Source organism: Rhipicephalus microplus, chromosome 4, assembly GCF_043290135.1.
Source record: "Rhipicephalus microplus isolate Deutch F79 chromosome 4, USDA_Rmic, whole genome shotgun sequence".
In the NCBI taxonomy this organism is placed as follows: domain Eukaryota; kingdom Metazoa; phylum Arthropoda; class Arachnida; order Ixodida; family Ixodidae; genus Rhipicephalus; species Rhipicephalus microplus.
In genome coordinates, this window is record NC_134703.1 from 108,950,552 (window position 1) to 108,970,259 (window position 19,708).

Genomic DNA, 19,708 nt, shown 5'->3' on the forward strand with positions numbered 1-19,708 from the left:
GAAAATAAGATGAGAGTGTGATCAGAATTACTAGCTTAAAGGGTCAAGATGTTGTTCCGTCTGACTCGTATATAGAGGTCATATAGAAACCATTTCACGTAATGATTGATTCTTGTGCGCAAGCGGTGGTGTATTGCAAACTGCGGTGGAATATGGCACTTAGTTCGCCCGTGTCATGTAAAATGATCGATGACTTTTTTTCCCGGAAGAAATGATCAACAAATTCAGGAAGAGCGCATGCAGGCAGACGATCCGAAGCGCAGTCTGTGCTTCCCGCATGGACAATCTCGCCGTTGGCACAGAGGCCCGCATAGCAGTTGCACGGCCGCATTGCTTTCTTCGCTGGGACATATAGCGCAGACCACTATAGCTTTCACTGGGTCGTATCAAAGGCACCGTGCAAGCTCGCGTCGAGCAGCGCGAGCGGAAGCAGCTCGGCCCCCGAAAGAGACATCAAAATCGGCCGATGCCTGCTTCTGATGCAACCGTCTCAAAGGAAGCGGTCGCTATCTCGGATGTCTTGCTTCTCGGGTGGCAAGACAATACGGCGAAGCCAGTGCCGCGCGCGCATATAGGATGCGCTCGGTGGTATAGGTCACTTCGAGGCGTCCATCTGTGCGGCCGCGCGGCAACAATTACGAATGGCAGGCCAGTGCAAAAGGGTGCCCGAGCGACACACACAGCGCCACCCTCGCCCCTCTTCTATGCCATCGAGCACTTCGTTAGCGCGCCGCATTCACCGTGCTCGCCGAGCGGTCAGTGGCGCTGCGCGAGGTTCGGACCTCATCTGCATAACAAGCCGGCTGTAGTGCAGGCCGGTATAGACCGCCGCCCGGCGCACGTCGTCCAGTGGGCCTTGTTTCTCTCCGAGTGCTGCGCGCACGACGGGGTCGAATGGCACTTTCCTCTCACGCGTTTGCGAGATATGCAAACACAGTGCCACGAAGTCAACACGCAAACAATTGCGCCTGCGCACGCACGTGTCAAGCGTGTGCCTAGCAACGACTTTCTCCTCGCCGGCAACCGCTTCATCCCCGTCTGCAAAGACCTCTCGCTTTCCTTTGAGGTGCGAATTTGTTAGTTGCTTAGGCGCGAGATCGCAACTTCGTGTACCCTTCCTCTGCTGTTATGAATGACATTAACCAATAACGTGCGCACATATACACTCATGATGTGAAGGTACTTCTTAATGAGGTGACGATGTGTTCACCTTTTTGACGGACGGAACAAAGAGCGAACCATGCAGCAAGGTACTTCGCTATTGAGTCAGCTTGCGTTTTGCAGGGGCTATAGTGTACGAACCCAACGATAGCGCAGTGAGTAAGAGATAATGAGTTATCCATCCCATCCTGCTCTTTGCCCTCCAAGTCATCTCATAGACAAAACATTCTTATCCGCCTGGCCGATCTGTTGCCAACGGGCATCGGGACTTGCACACATTTGGCAATCTCCTCTTCCGAGTCGTGCGGGTGTGGACACGTGTACGTCGCCATAGTGTAGATGTCTGTACGGAAATGATGAGTGTGGTGGATGTCACATCGTGTTTTTGTTTGTTTGTTTTTCATGTAGCGTGCACCGCCGGTGTGAACGCGGGGCGCTACTACGAGGGCGGCTCGTTGCGGCCTGGCGTGATAGGCGGCAGCAAGCCCAAGGTTGCCACGCCCGTCGTGGTGGCCAAGATTGAGCAGTACAAGCGGGAGAACCCCACCATCTTTGCATGGGAGATCCGAGAGAGGCTCATCTCCGAAGGTGAGTTCAGCGACGCCACCGATTGTCACTCTGCCGCCCGCATACATCCTGGATGGACAAATGTAACCATTTGCATCGGAGATAGCATAGTTGGTGGTGGTTCGCGATTTCTTATTGCGCTGCGGTTGACGAGACGAGGACAATAGAAGGATTACAAGACACGTGGTGTGCACCACCTGTTCTGTTGTCTCTGTATCATCCTAGTCTTGTCACCTGCAGCGCAACAAGAATTCATGAACCACGGAAACCAGCTGTAAGCACCAGACTTTCGGTTACTTTCAGACTCCTATACAGCGATTGTGATGGCAATGAACGCCTCTACAACGAAGTACACTGAGACTGAGGGCGTTACTAGAACGCAACCTTCGCAACGAGGTGTCGTTTATACCTAAACATATTCAAACTTCACAACATTGGTACTCGCGCGCACACAGGGGCCAGGAGCGGCATGCACGATCTTCTGCAGGCTCCGTATTCCTCAAACTTTCGTTCAGACAGCGAAAGGTTTATAAATCAGAGAAGCGAGTCGTAATGAAGGCAGTTCATAAAAGGAATGTCGTATAAAAGAAGTGAAACTGGAACCTTTTTTGAAGAGGCAGCGTACTGCAACTTAATCCTGTACCAGATGTTCCCGTATATTTGTTTTGTTCTTCTAAGCAATGAAATGAATATAGTAGGAAAGTAATTAAATTTAAATGAGTGAACTGCGCAATAAAAAGGTGAAAGAGAAAAACAAAGAAAATGTCGACGAAAACAATTTTAAAGAAGTTTCGACGAATGCAATTTAAGTGAAATGAAAAAAAAATATATTATAGCAATAGCAACAAAAACATTCACAAGCACTTTCTGCACTCTTGAATTAAGAAAGCAAACCAAGAGCCACCAATTCCGTTCCGAGCGGCCAAGCGAGTGCCCAAGCCGATCGGTGAGCGTTCCATAAGCTCCGCGGCAGAACAACCAGTGTTGTGGTCTGGGTCCTGTGGGTCTCGTCGTTGGTAGCTGGCTCCCATCGGACTCGTCCCTTATAGCGAGAAGCAATGCTTATATGGGAAAACAGAGAACAGACGTTTATTTACATTAGAGAGAGAGGTCAATAAGAAAGTTTAGATATATAGTGGCGTTCTTCGTACATGGCGAGCTCTCCACTCGAAAAAGCACCGAATGAGCCGTGGGGGCTCATTATAAAGGGTCTGTCCTCCCCAGATCCCTAGATCGGGGACCGCGTACAGATGGCACCGTCCAATCACGGACCACACATTACCCGCGAGGGTGACGAGCACGCACGGTCCACGCGAACGTTCAAAACTGAAGCGTGGTCACCGCACGGCCATGTGGCACGAACGCGGCTCCCCCCCCGTCAAGGTGTGTCGCTGGGCGAGGGGTCTGGAGTTGATGACTGCATCCATCGAAAGGGCCGCCGTAAACAAGCTTCAAAGGGTGCCGAACAACTCGTTCAATTAGCGGGACGATTCCCGGCCGCCGCCGCCGCCGTCATCTTCCAAAGAAGAAGCTGCACCGGTGGTCTCCCGAACTGCTCACGGCGCCGCGGCGGCAGGACGCCGCACCCTCCGGCCAGGTGGGAACAATACATGGCGGACACCGGCCGCCCACCCGTTTGGCGACTCAAAAGGAACATCAAAAGGAACGCCGATCCATTGTCAGACCTGGCGCCGGTCCTAACAGCCTCTCCGCCGGGGAAAGAAGATCCCGAGGTGCAGTGGCCAGCAGGTACTGTGCAGCGGGATCTGTATTGCAGCTTGTCGGCTCTTCCTCTATTATTTTTGTCCCGAACACTGGATCCGATGATCATTGACCAAGAGGGCGTTGCTCGCAGGGATGAGGTGACCCCTCTCCACCATATTTTCCGCCCACCACCAATGAGGAACTGCGGAAACTGCGCCGAAAGCACACCCACACACGAGCAAGCACACGGCAATTCCCTACTCAGAATCACCAGACTTAGATTCACCTGTGGAAGTCATTTCCTTCTACCTCAACTTTATTCCTGTGGCCCCCGCCGAGTCGCAACACCACATCAGCCACTTTTGAAGACATTAAACAAAACACTTGACACATGTTTGGATAAATACAGAAAACTAGTGGGCCTCAAATCGAGGATAGAAAGCAGAAAATCGTTTTGAAGCCCTCGGGGTACTAGGGACAACGACTCAGACCATCTGCGTTGCTGTTGAGTTTACCCTTCTTGTAATGGATATCAAAGGTGTATTGTTGAAGAGCTAAGCTCCAGCGCAAAAGACGGCCGTTTTTCGATGACATGGACTGTAGCCATGTGAGGGGACAGTGGTCAGTCTCTATTGTGAACCTAGAACCGGCGATGTAGCAAGCTAGCTTCTGCACAGCCCAAACAACGCAGGCACATTCCTTTTCTGATGCACTGTATGCTTCCTCACGAACAGAAAGCTTTCTACTGGCATACAGTACAGGGTGTTCCTGGTCGTTCTCTCCCCTCTGACAAAGCACGACACCCATACCCCGGTCGCTGGCGTCACACTGAAGAATGAACGGCTTAGAGTAGTCAGGCGCGCTCAACACTGGCTGACTTTTTAGTGCCTTCTTTAGCGTAGAAAATGCATGTTCCTTGGCCCCATCCCATTTTACGGTCTGGGGTTCAGTCTTTCTAAGAGCGTCTGTCAAGGAACTTGCAATGTCAGAGTAACGCGGGATATACCTTTGATAATAACCGGCCAATCCAAGAAACGACCGAATGTCTTTCTTGGTTCGTGGTTGGGGAAAGTTGTCTATTGCGGCCAGCTTTACTTCTGACGGCCGGCGGTAGCCTTGGCCTATTACATGCCCTAGATAAGCTACCTCAGCGCGCCCCAATTGGCATTTCGCAACCTTCACTGTTAAGCCGGCCTCACGCAGACGACATAGCACAGCTCGCAAGTGTTTCATGTGGTCTATCCAGGAAGAAGAAAAAATAGCAATATCATCTAGGTACGGGAGGGCAAAGTCCTCCATACCCTGTAACACTTTGTCCATTAGGCCAGAAAAGCAATAAGGGGCATTCTTTAATCCAAAACTAAGGACCTTCGGCCGAAATGTTCCCATCGGGGAAATAAACGCCGCAAGCCTACTAGCCCTTTCAGTTAGAGGCACCTGCCAGTATCCCCTGACTAAATCCAAAGTCGAGATGAAATTGGCACTGCTGACTTGCTCAAGCCTTTCCTCAATATGCGGAATTGGATAAGTTTGGTCCTTTGTAATCGAGTTGAGCCTCCGATAGTCAATACACGGTCGCGGCTCTTTCCCTGGGACCTCAACCAAGATCAGAGGCGAGGTGTAATCACTCTCTCCTGGCTCGATCACTCCTAGCTCGAGCATTCGGTTTATCTCCGCGGCCATTATTTCCCGTTGCCTCGGGGAAACGCGGTAAGCTTTAGAACGAATTGGTTCCGAAGATGTCAGCTCAATATCATGAACTAGGGCTTTGGTTCTGCCAGGTGTGTCTGAAAATGTTTCTTTAAAGTCAAACAATAGTTCCTTCAGTTCCGCTTTCTGATCTGGCTCCAACTCCGCCTGCTCTACCAGGTTACTAATAGTCTCGCCAATGTCTTTGTTTTCTGTTGTTAACTCCGGGAAATCAATAGGCATTTCTTCCGGTTGATTGAGCGACATGTTTACAACGGCATGCCTCTGCTGGTACGGTTTGAGCAGATTAGTGTGGTACACCTGTTGCGTTTTACGCCTTCCCAGTCCAGTAACCAAGTAATTTGTGTCTGACAATTTCTGAACTACCTCAACAGGTCCCTCCCACTGGACCTGAAGTTTATTCTTCAGTGAGGGTTTCAGTATCATCACTTTTTCCCCTACTCGAAAGCTTCGCGTCCGGGCTGTCTTGTCATAATAGCGCTTAGCGTTGTTTTGAGCTCTGCGCATTTCCTGCTCCGCTAGTTCTTGAGCTGCGTGAAGTCGGTCTAACAGCTCAAGCACGTATGCTACTACCGAAGGGTCGTCCGCCCGGCCCTCCCAAGATTCTCGAACAATGCGAAGTGGGGAGCGAAGAGCACGTCCGTAAACAAGCTCCGCAGGCGAAAACCCTGTTGATTCGTGAGGAGCGATCCGAAGCGCGAACATAGCTGCGGGCAAGCAAGCCTCCCAATCCTCTTTTTGCTCATAACAAAGGGCGCGTAGCAGCCGTTTCATGACTGAATGTACCTTTTCTACAGCATTTGACTGAGGGTGGTACACTGAACTGTGGATGATTTTAACGCCACACTTTTCTAGAAATGTCGAGGTTAGTGCACTTGTAAAAACAGATCCCTGGTCGGACTGAATTTCTGCGGGGAAGCCTACACGTGCAAAGATAGATAAAAGCGCTTTAACTACCTCCTCCGAGCTGAGCTCCTTTAACGGTACTGCTTCCGGGAATTTCGTGGCCGGGCAGAGCACTGTGAGTATGTGCCGGTACCCGGACTGCGTTACAGGAAGTGGACCCACTGTGTCTATAACTAGCCTGCGAAACGGTTCTGTGATAATGGGGACCAGCTTCATAGGTGCTTTAGCCTTATCCCCTGGCTTGCCAACGCGTTGGCACGTGTCGCAGCTTCTTACAAATGCCTCCACCTCCCGAAAGCAGCCGGGCCAGTAAAACTCCCGTAACAAACATTCTTTTGTTTTTTTGATGCCGAGATGCCCTGACCACAAACCTCCGTGGACCAGGTGCAGCAGCTCCTCGCGGAAAGGATACGGTACGACTAGCTGATTAAACCGAACTCCTTTTCGACTTGTGTACTTTCTGTACAAGACGCCCCCCTTCTTGGTGAACTGAATGTTTTGCTTAGCCACCCCTTCCTTCGCGTCTGGCGTTAAGTTACGGAGAGTGGAGTCATTTTCCTGTTCCACTATCAGTTCTGTAGGACTTACATTTAACAGCTTTATAGTGCATTCTACTTCTCGAGATGCCTCGGATTCATCCGGTTTCTTACATCTTTCTTTAGATATTGTGTTTTGAGGCTCCATTATAGGGCGGTCCAGTTTCGTGCCAGGTAAAGAAGGCTCTGCCGCTGAAGCTGTTTCGTCTGCCACCGGATCTTTACAAACTGTCTGAGCGGCGAGCTCCCTTGCTTTGGATCGAGTTAAGGCCTGTACGATACCCTCACTGAACCCAATTCCTTTTTGTCGCAGCAAGTACTCTGATTTATTTGAGAACAAATACGGGTATTGCACTGGGAGATGTGCCGAAACGGCAGCTTCAGTGTCTAGAACACCGAAAGGGCCTTCGATGCGGACTCTTGCTACTGGGAGACATGCACTGTTTGTCTCTACTGCTTGTCTTATCCACGCGCATTCTCCTGTAAACTGACTCTCCTCGACATAGGACGGGTGCACTACATCCATAGTGGCGGCCGAATCGCGGAGCACGCGGCACGGTTGGCCATTCACGACTAGGTCTCGGATGTATGGTTCTAGCAATTTCATGTTTTCGTCATTACTACAGAGTGACATTAACACAACTTTCGGGTTCTTACAACCCAAAGAAATATGCCCCGTCTGTTGGCAGTTATAGCAAACTATCGGCTTCTTGGCCTCGAACGCCTTTTTCTGTTGCCCTTCCGCCCTTTTCTCGGGTGCTTCTTCCTTTCTCTTGTTTTTCTCATCACCGCTTCCTTTGGAGTCTAAACCCTCCTTCGGCATATACCGACCCGACTTTGTCCATCGCGGAGGCTTGTCGGCCCGATATTTACTAATCTCCCTCCTAGGGACATCCTTGCCTTCGAGGGCACGGCGATTTACGTACTCCTCTGCGAGCTCTGCCGCTCTCGTGATAGTATCTACTCCTTGTCTATCCTGAACCCAGTACCTAATGTTTTCAGGTAGACGCCGAAAGAATTGTTCCAACGCAAAACACTGCAGAGTCTTTTCCGCGTCGCCAAGCGCACCCTCCTCTCTAAGCCATTCCTCCAGATTTACCTTTAAGGTGTACGCAAACTCTGGGTATGACTCGTCTTTGGCTTTCTCGATCTCACGAAATTTTCGCCTGAACGCCTCCGCTGACAGTCTGTACTTTTTGAGCAGACTCGCTTTGACTCTGTCATAGTCGTCTGCGTCTTCTTTACCCATACGGGCTATAATGTCAGCTACTTCACACGGCAGCAGCGTAAGCAAGCGCTGGGGCCACGTGTTTTTAGCAAAATTTTCCCTCTCGCACGTGCGCTCAAAGTGCACCAGAAAAAGACCCATGTCCCCTCCTACCGCGTAGGATGGCATCAAATCTGTCATTCGGCGCTCTCTTTCTCGTGCCACTGCGCTAGCTCCGTTCATTGATTGAGCCTTTGCTAGTTCAATTTCTAGGCGTTTCATTTCCATACGATCGATACGTTCTCTTTCCTCTTTCTCCTCACGACGTCTCTGTTCCTCTTTTTCCTCCCGGAGCCTCTGCTCCTCTTTTTCCTCACGGAGCCTCTGCTCCTCTTTCCTTTGCGTAATAGCCTCCAAGCATTCGCTCAGCTCATCGTCATCTGCCCCGATCTTCTCGATGGCGTCAATGATCTCCTGCTTTCTTTTCGTCTCGGCAATTACCTGGCCCAGCTCTCGGGCCAACTCTAACAACTCTGGCTTTTTCAGTCCCTTCAAATTCATGGCGGTCCTTGGTGCTGCTAACTCTTTTAACTAAACAACTTTGACGTACTATCAATACTTCCGTCAACCGTTACCAAATCACTGCTTTGTTTACAATCCTACGCAAAGCCTGGTGATATCTCAGCAAAGAAAAGCAGTGCACTCACCCTATGCAGTCATGAATTCGGACGCGTTCCTTCCCGTGTTGTCAGAGATGCCACGAAGCAGTTTTGTCCGACTCTAGGTCCTCCAGACAGCAGGTCTCAGCATTGCCTCCTGGTCGATGAGCTCGATCCCACCGCTGCCATCCAGTTGTTGTGGTCTGGGTCCTGTGGGTCTCGTCGTTGGTAGCTGGCTCCCATCGGACTCGTCCCTTATAGCGAGAAGCAATGCTTATATGGGAAAACAGAGAACAGACGTTTATTTACATTAGAGAGAGAGGTCAATAAGAAAGTTTAGATATATAGTGGCGTTCTTCGTACATGGCGAGCTCTCCACTCGAAAAAGCACCGAATGAGCCGTGGGGGCTCATTATAAAGGGTCTGTCCTCCCCAGATCCCTAGATCGGGGACCGCGTACAGATGGCACCGTCCAATCACGGACCACACATTACCCGCGAGGGTGACGAGCACGCACGGTCCACGCGAACGTTCAAAACTGAAGCGTGGTCACCGCACGGCCATGTGGCACGAACGCGGCTCCCCCCCCGTCAAGGTGTGTCGCTGGGCGAGGGGTCTGGAGTTGATGACTGCATCCATCGAAAGGGCCGCCGTAAACAAGCTTCAAAGGGTGCCGAACAACTCGTTCAATTAGCGGGACGATTCCCGGCCGCCGCCGCCGCCGTCATCTTCCAAAGAAGAAGCTGCACCGGTGGTCTCCCGAACTGCTCACGGCGCCGCGGCGGCAGGACGCCGCACCCTCCGGCCAGGTGGGAACAATACATGGCGGACACCGGCCGCCCACCCGTTTGGCGACTCAAAAGGAACATCAAAAGGAACGCCGATCCATTGTCAGACCTGGCGCCGGTCCTAACACCAGGCCGACCAGATCACCCGTTCCCTGGCTGCCAGATGCTGCGTCGGCGGCGTTTGAAGGCGGCGAACCTCGCTTTCGACGAGAGCGCCTTTCGGTGCGCACAGGTTCCCGAGATTAACGTCTTCACTTATTAGGCCGCAGCCCTGACGCCTCGCACCGCTGATTAAACGAACAGGAGCGTGCGATATGCGCTCGATGTTATACGCACACCCTCGCGCGCATTGCTCTCCGTTCACTCGGGCGTGGCTACAGCAATCTCGGGAGCAACATTATATAGGCAGGCACCTTCGCCTCACCGCGATCTCTCTTACGTGCAGATAATCTGTTTTTTTTTTCTTCTTTTTGTCTCTTCTTCTCCGGGTAGTATGTGGGTGCCTGGTGCACGTACAAACGAGCTCGTACAACTAATGCTCGCAGACCTATTAAAACCGAGGCGGATCCGATGGAATGCCCAGGGTTTGAGCGGCCCACTTTTCTTCTAACATAACAGAGACGTCCGGGCGAGCAATCAAGCGGGCGCGATCACCGAAGCACTGCACTGTTGCAGCAGCGGCGATGAGAGTTCAACCGGCGGAGGTGTGTACATACGCGCAGCGGGTGGCGGTGATATACATGCTCGGCGGTCGCTTACGCTCGGAGCGGCCCCGCGCAGGGCGCTTAATCAACTCGCGGGCGTTAATGAAAGATCGCTATCGCCTGCCGCCCCTTCTCTTCACCGCCGCGGCTCTTTTGTGGCAGCGCCGTGAAAGTGGTCGCTTCGGGCGCGCGCACGACGCGCGCATACAGAGCACGTCGCCGACAAATGTATGTATGGGTGCGCGCTCAGGCGCGCTCCCTAACGAGCCTCCTTCGCTGGCCGGCGCTAATTGGAGCGGCCCGCGCGCCTGTGAACGTGTATAGTCTCGCACATATCTACACGCGGTGCGCCTTGTTTGCGTACACGCATACGTGTTTATTTTTTTACTTCTCTCTCTCTCTTCCTGACTACCCAGCTCTCTCCCCTTCACTTTGTTTTCGCGCGCGCACACCTCTTCTTGCTGGTCTCTCTCTCGCTTCTATTTTTGCCTAACCCCCATAGTTTGTGCGCTTTCTATCTTCCCGTCTGTTGTACACTCATTTTTTGGGAGTGTTTATCAGGCTCGCCATCGAAAGCCTCGAACACAGATGCATTGTGTCTGTAGGAATAAAGAACTGTAGCCCGGCGGAACCACTCGCAGTTAGGCGGTGGTGAATTTTGATCACGTGGTGATGTCAAAATAGGCTTTCTCTAAGTAGATGCATTCTAAGCTCTAAGCGTAGAACTATTGCGTGTAGTTACTGCATGGATATTTGGCTCCCATATCTCACCTTGAGAATGCTTTAAATTATTGATTACACTCGCGTAATCTTCGACGTTTGGTTCGATAGACGGCGCTAAATAGGTCATTGAATCTTCGGTCTGTTAACATCAGAAAAAATTTGCTTGTACGTATAGAGTAGATCCAACCATATATGTATGAACTCCAGAGCCACCGCCAATGCTTTCCAGTAGGTGTCTTACCTCAGAACATTGTTATTGGATGTGCGTGTTGTCCTTTTACACCGGAGCTGCATCTAGTTAGATGGCAGGAATATGTGGCGATCCGCGACTGCGCAGAAACCATAACAAAAAAAAAATCATAGCATACCTCAAAGAATTTGAGCGCTCACTCTAATTTGCATCGATTCCTGTAAAATCATTTAGGTGCTTTCTTTAATATCCTTTAGTTGGCGTCACCAAACGCAAAGTTTGAAGCGCGCTTGTCTGAAATGTGGTGTCAGAGAAATGAAATGGTATAAAACAGAAGGCGCTTAGTATTCATTATACTATACAGCCCGTAAGGAACACCTGGGCTGCACGTTTCAGCTTCCCTGGTTAATTATATCTGCGGAATGCTTGAGATAATTTTTTTCGTGTGTATCCGTTGGCGACCGTAAACAATGCACTTTAGCATAAGCGTAAGGTGAACTCTTCACTTGATCTCTCCTCCAGAGACTTGAAGACCTGTGTCCTCCACTCAGCGCTCGTTATTTGCAGGCACGTACCGTTTCTATACACGCAGAATGCATCAGTATACGTGCGGAATTCAATGCCCGGCCCCAAGAGCGCAATTACACGCTCAAGTAAAAAAAAAATTAAAAGAAACGTGGATCGGCACGGGGGCTCACGACGTGCGCGTCACACGACTTCCAGCTCTTCGAGTTCCAAGCCCCCTTCCAAAATCAGCCCCTTTCTATTCACCACCCGCCACTATACTCTGTCTCGTCTATCTTTTTCATTTTCCCGACTTCTCAATGCGGCAGTTGGTTCGATTGCGTACGCACGCTCAATGACAGACGCTCGTACGCAAGCCATCCCCTTCCGGTGTGCCGCAGTGCCCTCTCGTATACGTACACTGAGCGTATCGTAAGCACGCCCACGCTGCGGTCACTACGCCGAGTACACACACGCGCGCTTCGTATAACAACTCTCGGCATCGGACACGACGGACGTATAATGGCTTTGGAGCCGATGTCTTCTGAATGAAGCCGTTGGCCGAACAACCGCGTTCCTTCTTCGACATCGTGCGATGCGGCAACGAGAGAGGCGTGGCCCTTCCCAAGGGCTCGTCGGCCGCTGGAAGAAGGACCGTCGATTTTTGCCGTCGCCGAAACCCGTCATTTCGCGGTCGTTCGGCACACTTGTCGTAGCGTCGCGCGAGTATATAACAACGCCATTGCGTCCCCCCCTCTCCGTCCCCTTCTGTCGCTCGTCGTCTCCAGAAGCAGCTCGAAGCTCTATGGCGCGCGCCAGCACCAACGCGCGCTCTCGTGACGTGGACGGGCCGGCAGGTGGCGTCGATGTCGCTATGCTGAAACGACTGTGTTTGCGTGTGTCCGGTGATGTGCGACGTGTCGCGGGTATTTCGGGGGATGAGCGAGAAAAAGAGGTGCGTGCGCGATTGAGACGTCGTCTGAAAGCGTAGAATTAACGGTCATCGCTATAGGCCGTGCTGTGTGCTGCGGCTGTCTGCAGCGACGTCTTCTCGATTTTCAAGACCCGTACGTACGCGCGGATCATGCGACACTCCGATCCGGTTGGTCGAGCGCTCACTGGCATTTCCTTACATTTCGTTATCCCTCCTTCCTTCTTTCTTTTTTTTTTCATCGGTTGTCGCTTAGCTTTCTGCGGCTTCAGCGTAATTCGATGCCCGGCCACTCCAGATGCCAAAGACGCCGTCCTTTTCGGTCCGGATAAAGATATACTGAGTGAGAAGATACGTAGATATAGAAAGAACGATCATGTCGAATACCTACTGTGACAACTACAAGTCACACGTGCCTCGTGGCTACAGAACGCAACAATCGCAAAGCGAACATTTTGGACGGCGAACCCAAACGACGCTGCATTTTCAGAGCAAAGAAAGAACGAGGATCATGAGCATACTTGGGGCAATATTCGTGTTCACTCCGGAACTGCATTATGGGTTGGAGATGTCGCCATAATAGGGCTTTCAGTACGCGCTCATTGGCTGGTTGAGGAAATGCGCGCAGGTAATTTTTTCAGGTGTTGGGCACGAAACATTTCCGTCGTGTCTGTTCCGTGGCAAAACGACATGCTCTCCGACAGTGATCGTCTCAGATTAAGACTACTAAAATAACTGTTCGAAATTGCTGCGTATGGAAGGACCAGTACACGAGCAGCTTGTTTAGCCTCGTTTGCAATTAAATCTTCGCTTGCGGCCTCGGTCACAAACACGCCGTTAGGGGTCGTGACGCTGTGGCTTTAAAGTTTAGTCTATTATCTTGGCGTGAAGGCGCTGTCGCTGTTACGCGAAAGAAAACAACAGTAATAATGTAGCGTTGGCGTTTTGCCGTGATTGGTTGACCAGTAGTGATATTGCGAGTGCGGAGAACAAATGAAATAGCCATTGTGGTAGAAACCGTCACACAGATGATCAATACTAGTGCCATTTTTAGTGCGTGATTAAGCCACCGGTCAACCATACACCAGGAGTAAAATCAGGTTCGCTCTTCTCGATGTAGAAGAAACCACTTCTCCCCACTCGGCGCCCGAGGCGCACCACCCGCGGTAGTGTAGCAAAGTGGGAGAAGAAACGTACGCCGCTATCCCAATAGCGGCTATTGGCTTGACGAGGAAGCAGAAGCAACGCTGAAGAAGTTCTAGATGGCTGAGAAAAACTTGTATTTACAGATTTTACAAAACAATGGACATCAAAGTTACAAAAAAAAGAAAAGAAAAACAACTTGGTTCTGAACCGAGCTTGCGGTGTTAGGCACCATCGGCTCCGCCGAACCCCGTAGGGTCGCTCTACAGAAGTCGGTTCATTTCCAAGTTGTTTTTCTTTTCTTTTTTTTTGTAACTTTGATGTCCATTCTTTTGTAAAATCTGTAAATACAAGTTTTTCTCAGCCATCTAGAACTTCTTCAGCGTTGCTTCTGTTTCCTCGTCAAGCGTCCAGCAGGCCAATAGCCGCTATTGGGATAGCCGCGTACGGTTCTTCTCCCACTTTGCTACACTACCGCGGGTGGTGCGCCTCGGGCACCGAGTGGGGAGAAGTGGTATCTTCTACGTCGAGAAGAGAACCTGATTTTACTCCAGGCCAAGCGAGCCGCTCGTGCCAGCGGGGCCCTGTAATAAGGGCTCCACACACGGGAGCCTCAGTTTAAATAAAAATGTGTATTCCTCCTCTTCCGCTGGCAATAGTCGTGATGTGTGATCGGTGGTAGATCTTATGAACATATCAACCGACGTGATGTCGAATCATGATAATTTGTATCTTTCTTTGATTCTACTATTAAATAAGCTGTTTCCGTAAAAGTCCTTATGCACAATAAGTGTTTTGCGCTTTGTTAAAGCAATTAAGCACAATATATTGCTATAAATGCCGCATGCTAAACATAATTTAAGGCTGTAAGGACACGACTTAACATGACCGTTTCTAAACGGAGCAATACCGTTTTATAGAAAGTGTCGATTTAACCCTGCTCCAAACTCCTTTGCATTTATTCAGAGAAGCTACGCTGGTTTACCCGTGCTTAGGATTAGTGTCCACGTTTAGCGTGTGGACAGTCATCCCTGAAGCCAAAGCAATGCCCCCTTATGCGAAAATTGTTCGAAGTTTACGCGATGTCGCAGTTGCCATACCCATTTTGGCAGCAGCGGTGCATAGCTGGAATATTCGCCTCCGATTTTCGTTCTCCAAGCTTTGCATGCGATCACTCAATGTCCCTTCGTACCTCCCCTTCGCACGTCCGGAATGGCGAGCCACTGCTGTCCTGCGGCGCTCCTTCAACCCCGATCTCCGAGAACACGGATGCGCCTGCTGACCGGCGCAGTTGTATCCCCGGGCAGGGACGTGTATCTATAGTGTATAACGCGGCCCTCTTTTCCGCATCGCTGTGCAGCCGAATATCACTAAGACGTTTTCCAGCTCCTACTCAGGTTTTCGAAAAAAAAATGATAATAGAGCAAGGAGAAGGGCACGTGAACTTACACACTACAAACGGAAAAAGTAGATATAGCTCTCTCATCAGCGGGTAGAGTAATTCACCCAGACCGGGCACTACTTGGCGAGCGGGCACGTCTGTGTGCGTGCGAGTTTGTTCGTCCGTATTCCCATATCCGTTAGGCCGTGCGCGCCAATCTTGCTCCATTATAGCGGCCAGGGATCGCCTCCGTCAGGGCGACCGACCCGGCTTCGAAGTCAAAGAAGACATTCGATATCGGAGAGGGAAATAAAGAGCGATATCAAAAAGGAAAAAAAAAGATAGCGGAGAGGGCGATGGGTGCCGTTTGGTTCGATGGCCTTAGCGATTGTTCCGCGTATTGCTCAAGCGCACTCGCTCACATCTCAAGGCCACACACGCTTGCAGGCGTGCCAGCCAGTCAACAGCGAAACCTCCCAAAGCCACGGGCTGCGCCGCGCGCAACATGTGAGGCGCGCCAGAGCCGTCGCCTTCCTATATATAACTTCCGCGGGACATTTGGCGCGTATAGTAAATTCACTTATAAGTACATACACCCAGCGCCGCCACCGGCAAACGCGCGAGTTCACAGAGAATGGCTTCCGATAAGCGTCAACCGAAGGACTCCTCCTCCATGCGCGGCACGCGTACAGAATGGCAATGCGACGCTTCATGTCGATACTCGGATTCATCAGCTCGGTGCAGCGTGGCGGGAGCTACGGAGTAGGTGGTGTCGCACCAACCGACCGGGAACGAAAACCCACAAAATAACAATATCCACCAACTCTAAAGCCGGCTAAGTGGTGGGATTACGCAAGGATTAGCGGCGCAGTGGAGAGCTCGCTCTTGGTCGCCGTCACCGAGACGAGCATTTTGGTTCCCATTTCCTATTTGGCCGACGTGACCCCGTAGCTTTCGCCCCAGTGCACGGTGTTAGTGAGACCGAGAACCTGTCCGCACCTTCCTCGTGATGCCGCGTCGACGAAGGTTTTTTTTTTTTTTTGTGCACAGGGGGCGCCGTGCCACACCTTTCCGGAGTGATTCATTTCGCCTCTACTACCTTTCTTTCTGGCTCGATTTGTTTCTTTGATGGGAAAGGACCGAGTGATTACATCTTCACGGGCGCTAGCACAGTATTGCACAATTATACGCGTACGCTAGGCGTAGACAGTGCTCGGCTGGCGTTAATATGCGTGCGCGCCCCCGCACGCACGATCGGGATAAACATGTCCGGATCACGTGATCGAGAAAAGGGGCGCGGCAACGGCCAGACCTCGTGTTCTTTCTTGTTTTCTTCTTTTTTGCTCTATTCGAAGACATGAATGTTCCACGCGAGACGACGTACAACGGCTTAGAAGAAAATAGTGAATCACAATCTTTACCTTCTTTGTTTTTGTTTTTTATAAATGAAAAGTAGGTTTCGCCAGTCGCTTTGTGACGGTGCTAATGAATCGCAGCCGATAACGCATCGTAGTTTCCTCTCGACGTAAGCCAGGCTGCATGGAGTTTCATTCTTATTTATGCAAATACACTATAGGCCCTCTATATCTTTACTCGAGTGACTCGAGTGGCTGGCGCGTAGTGTGGCCGGTAAACGCCAACAGCGATAACGCGTTTTATTGCGCCCATCTGCGGCGAGGCCCATTCTTAAAAACAGCCAACGCGCGTTGCGTATCAGGAGCGACCATGAGTACGCGCTAAAGGACGCATGGAAAGCACATCATTTTTCCATCGGAATCGCTAAAACTTGACCCATATTACATTTGTTTTCTTTAGATACCTCGTGCTTTCGGCGCAATGCGTGTGGCAAGAATTTAGTAGGCCTCGAGAAAATGAATTGCGATAGTATACGAGTGCGTATATACGGCTGAATGTGTCATATCATTCGCGCCATCTGCAGCTGCAAGGCCAGAAGCTGTAATAATGGTCGCATACGTGCGAATAAAAAAAAACGAGATTTACAACTGCGCGCCTTGGCACTGTCGGTGTGTGTTTTACGTGACAGCCATTGTGCGCATAGCCGAAGAATACGAAGACCTCAAAAGTGCGGGGTCGATTTGCAGCGGGAAAAGTTCCTTTACATTTAGCACTTCTTTTCACTAACTTTTTCAATATTCCAAAAAATATAAGAAAAGAGAAAACAAGGGCGGAAGGAAGGCCAAATGATCTCACTCGTGTAAGAGTTCAGTGTCTTAATAGACGCTCCAATGGTACTTCCTGCCTTTCGGATGCCATGCGGTACAATGTTCCCGAGAGAAGTTCGTTCCCGCTATGATCGATACCACAGAAACGGGGGAAAAATGTGCTCGCCCGTATACACATATTTCCAATTATGGCGTTAATGGTGCACTTACCGCTGCATTATTAGCATTCCATTCAAGTATGAAGCGCTTGAGCGAAGCTGGTCCCACACTGCGGGTCTGTTACCCGATGAAACAAGAGTCGCACTAAGACTTCACAAACTAATAACACCCTTTATTGCAACTCCACCTGCACACCGCACATCTCAGAGAAATCTGTGTGAAGCCATTCGTATAGGTGCAATAGGTTATCCAGTGCTTAGTGGAATGACTGATAGTTTTTGTATGCTGCGTCCATGGCTTCAAAGATAACCTCAAGCACAGTGAGTTCTTTCATTAATGCAAAGTACTGCAATGACACGAAAGCTGTCCGCTTTCTGTGCCCGCGTGCATGTATATAAAGCGCTGTCTCGACTGGCCACCGGCTAAGTAGGAAGTAGAGGCTCTTACACACTTTCTGAAAATGACTGGCCTGTCTGAGCACCTGTGACTACGTGTGCCCGCACCCATCAATTTTTTTTTATTTTCTCTCCTTCTTTCTCTCATATATTTCAATCCAGATCATTTCTCCTAACGTACCGAACACGTAGCCAACGTGGTCCTTTCATATATATAATTGATTTCCACGCCTTCTGGCTTTCTTTTTATATCTTATTTCTGAAGCTACCCTGCCGACGTAGATATTTCAGTTAACCTGTCCGTATAGAAGCTGCCTGATATGGAGAGGCTCACACGTGACAGTGAGCGGCGTACCTTATACGCGACTAACAACGTGTTTAGGTTTCCGATTGATCGATTGATAGTTGGGGCTTTACCAAGAAGGTTTAAAAGAAATCGCTCGAGTTGAATTTTTCGCCCAATTGTGAAGCTGTACCTATGGTGACTGCAGTGACCATCTTACTACGGGCATGACAAAGTGTCACCGTTCAGCGGTTAAGAACGGAGCGTTTCCATTGCCTGCCCTACGAGTTTTAATGTGGAAACTTTTTCGGGTCACATACTGCTCCAAGTGCGTCTTAGTGTTACTAGTTTTTTTTTTCTTAACAAGCCACTAATTGGAGGCAAAGTTCTTTGGATATCCAATCACCCATACTCGTTTCTGTGTGTTATTTTTTGGGAGTAACTATTTTTTCATATAAAATTAACGTAGCATATACCCCGACTCGCATGAATAGCCCGTTTGCGCAGGCATGATGGGTGCACTGCAGCCTCATACGTACGCGGGCCAGTGCTGGCCATTGGATTGGATAAACTTTTATTTGGTCCTCCAAAGCACAGATCACTGTGTTGCGGGCAGCTCCCACGTGGGGACTGTCGGACAGAAAACTCTCTCGGCTTCTCTTAAGTGTGCCTATCCCAGCCCAGTGTGCCTATCTCAGCCCAGTGTGCCTGTCCCAGCCCAGTGTGCCTATACCCCAGCCCAGTGTGCCTATACTCCAGCCCAGTGTGCCTATACCCCGCAGCCCAGTGTGCCTATACCCCTGCCCAGTGTGCCTATACCCCAGCCTATCAAAACCGCTTGATTTCTAAGTGAGCACTACCAGAAAAGAGCATGTTTCCGACATCTTGGCAGGGTAAAAGCTGGCTTCACGTCTGCTAGCAAGGCATTGCGGGAGCTTCAACTCCAGCAATTTTAATTTTTTTTCTTTAAACCTCCTTGGGTATAACGTCCCTTTTTTGATTTCTGTTTGAGAGCACATGTATCGTCGCTCATTTTTCGTATGTGCAGCAATTCAGTCGAGCCACTCGTGCGCGTTCTCGGTGCGCTGTGTCGAAGTGCCAGGGCATGTTTCCGCGTCTCAATTTTCGCGCCCTACATTCACGAGGTGTTCGCGCTGATGGCAGAGCCATTACCGCCAATTACGCGGCCATTCGGCGAAGCAGTTGAAGTGGCCGGCGCGCTAGCTGTATAGCTTCCCGAAGACGGAATCTAAGCCAACCTAACCTAACCCGTTGTGCACGGCACATTTCCTGCAGGAGCCTCTAATATTTGCACATATACGCACTTCCGCGGCTAGCAAGTGCCGAAAGTATGTGGTGGAGTCAGATTAACGACGCGTTGACGCGTCCTTTAATTATAGGCACATTGGTATTTTGAACGCGTAGTAGCCCTTTTCTGCTTTCTTTGTAACTTGCAAACCACTTCAGCTACCGCATTTTCTCGTACGCTACCAGCGTCCGCTAATGCTGTCTGGCGTTGGTTAATGCTGCTTGTATGCTGGCTCACGGTTGTCAGAGAAACGATAAAAGGTAAGATTAAATTATTATAGAGTGATAACATGCTTTATAAACTGTATTATAATTAATTTCGTCATCTAGATCTTCAGTATTAGAAGAGTATGTGAAGTACAAAGGGCTATGTTTGGATTCCGCACCGGAACTGCAGCTCGTGGACGCCAGTATAGCGTCACAAATTTTAGTTATTTTTGCGTCAAACGTGTATAGGCAGTTTTTTTTTTCGAGGGGGGGGGGGGGGTACTCCGATTTAGAGAAGCGCGCCCCCTTGAAATGGTCATTTTTTTCTCTCTATACTATGGTGAAAAAAATTCAGGGTG

General features: G+C 50.2%; 1 protein-coding gene across 3 annotated transcripts in view; it reads left to right on the forward strand.

The window, feature by feature from the left end:
• LOC119172263 (paired box protein Pax-6-like) overlaps window positions 1-19,708 on the forward strand; it is a 243,714-nt gene that overhangs the window by 176,142 nt on the left and 47,864 nt on the right. For all 3 annotated transcript variants that reach the window (XM_075893483.1, XM_075893484.1, XM_037423305.2), the window contains one exon: window positions 1,570-1,749. In XM_075893483.1, the coding sequence (XP_075749598.1) occupies window positions 1,570-1,749 (180 nt within the window). The remainder of the gene's footprint in view (window positions 1-1,569; window positions 1,750-19,708) is intronic.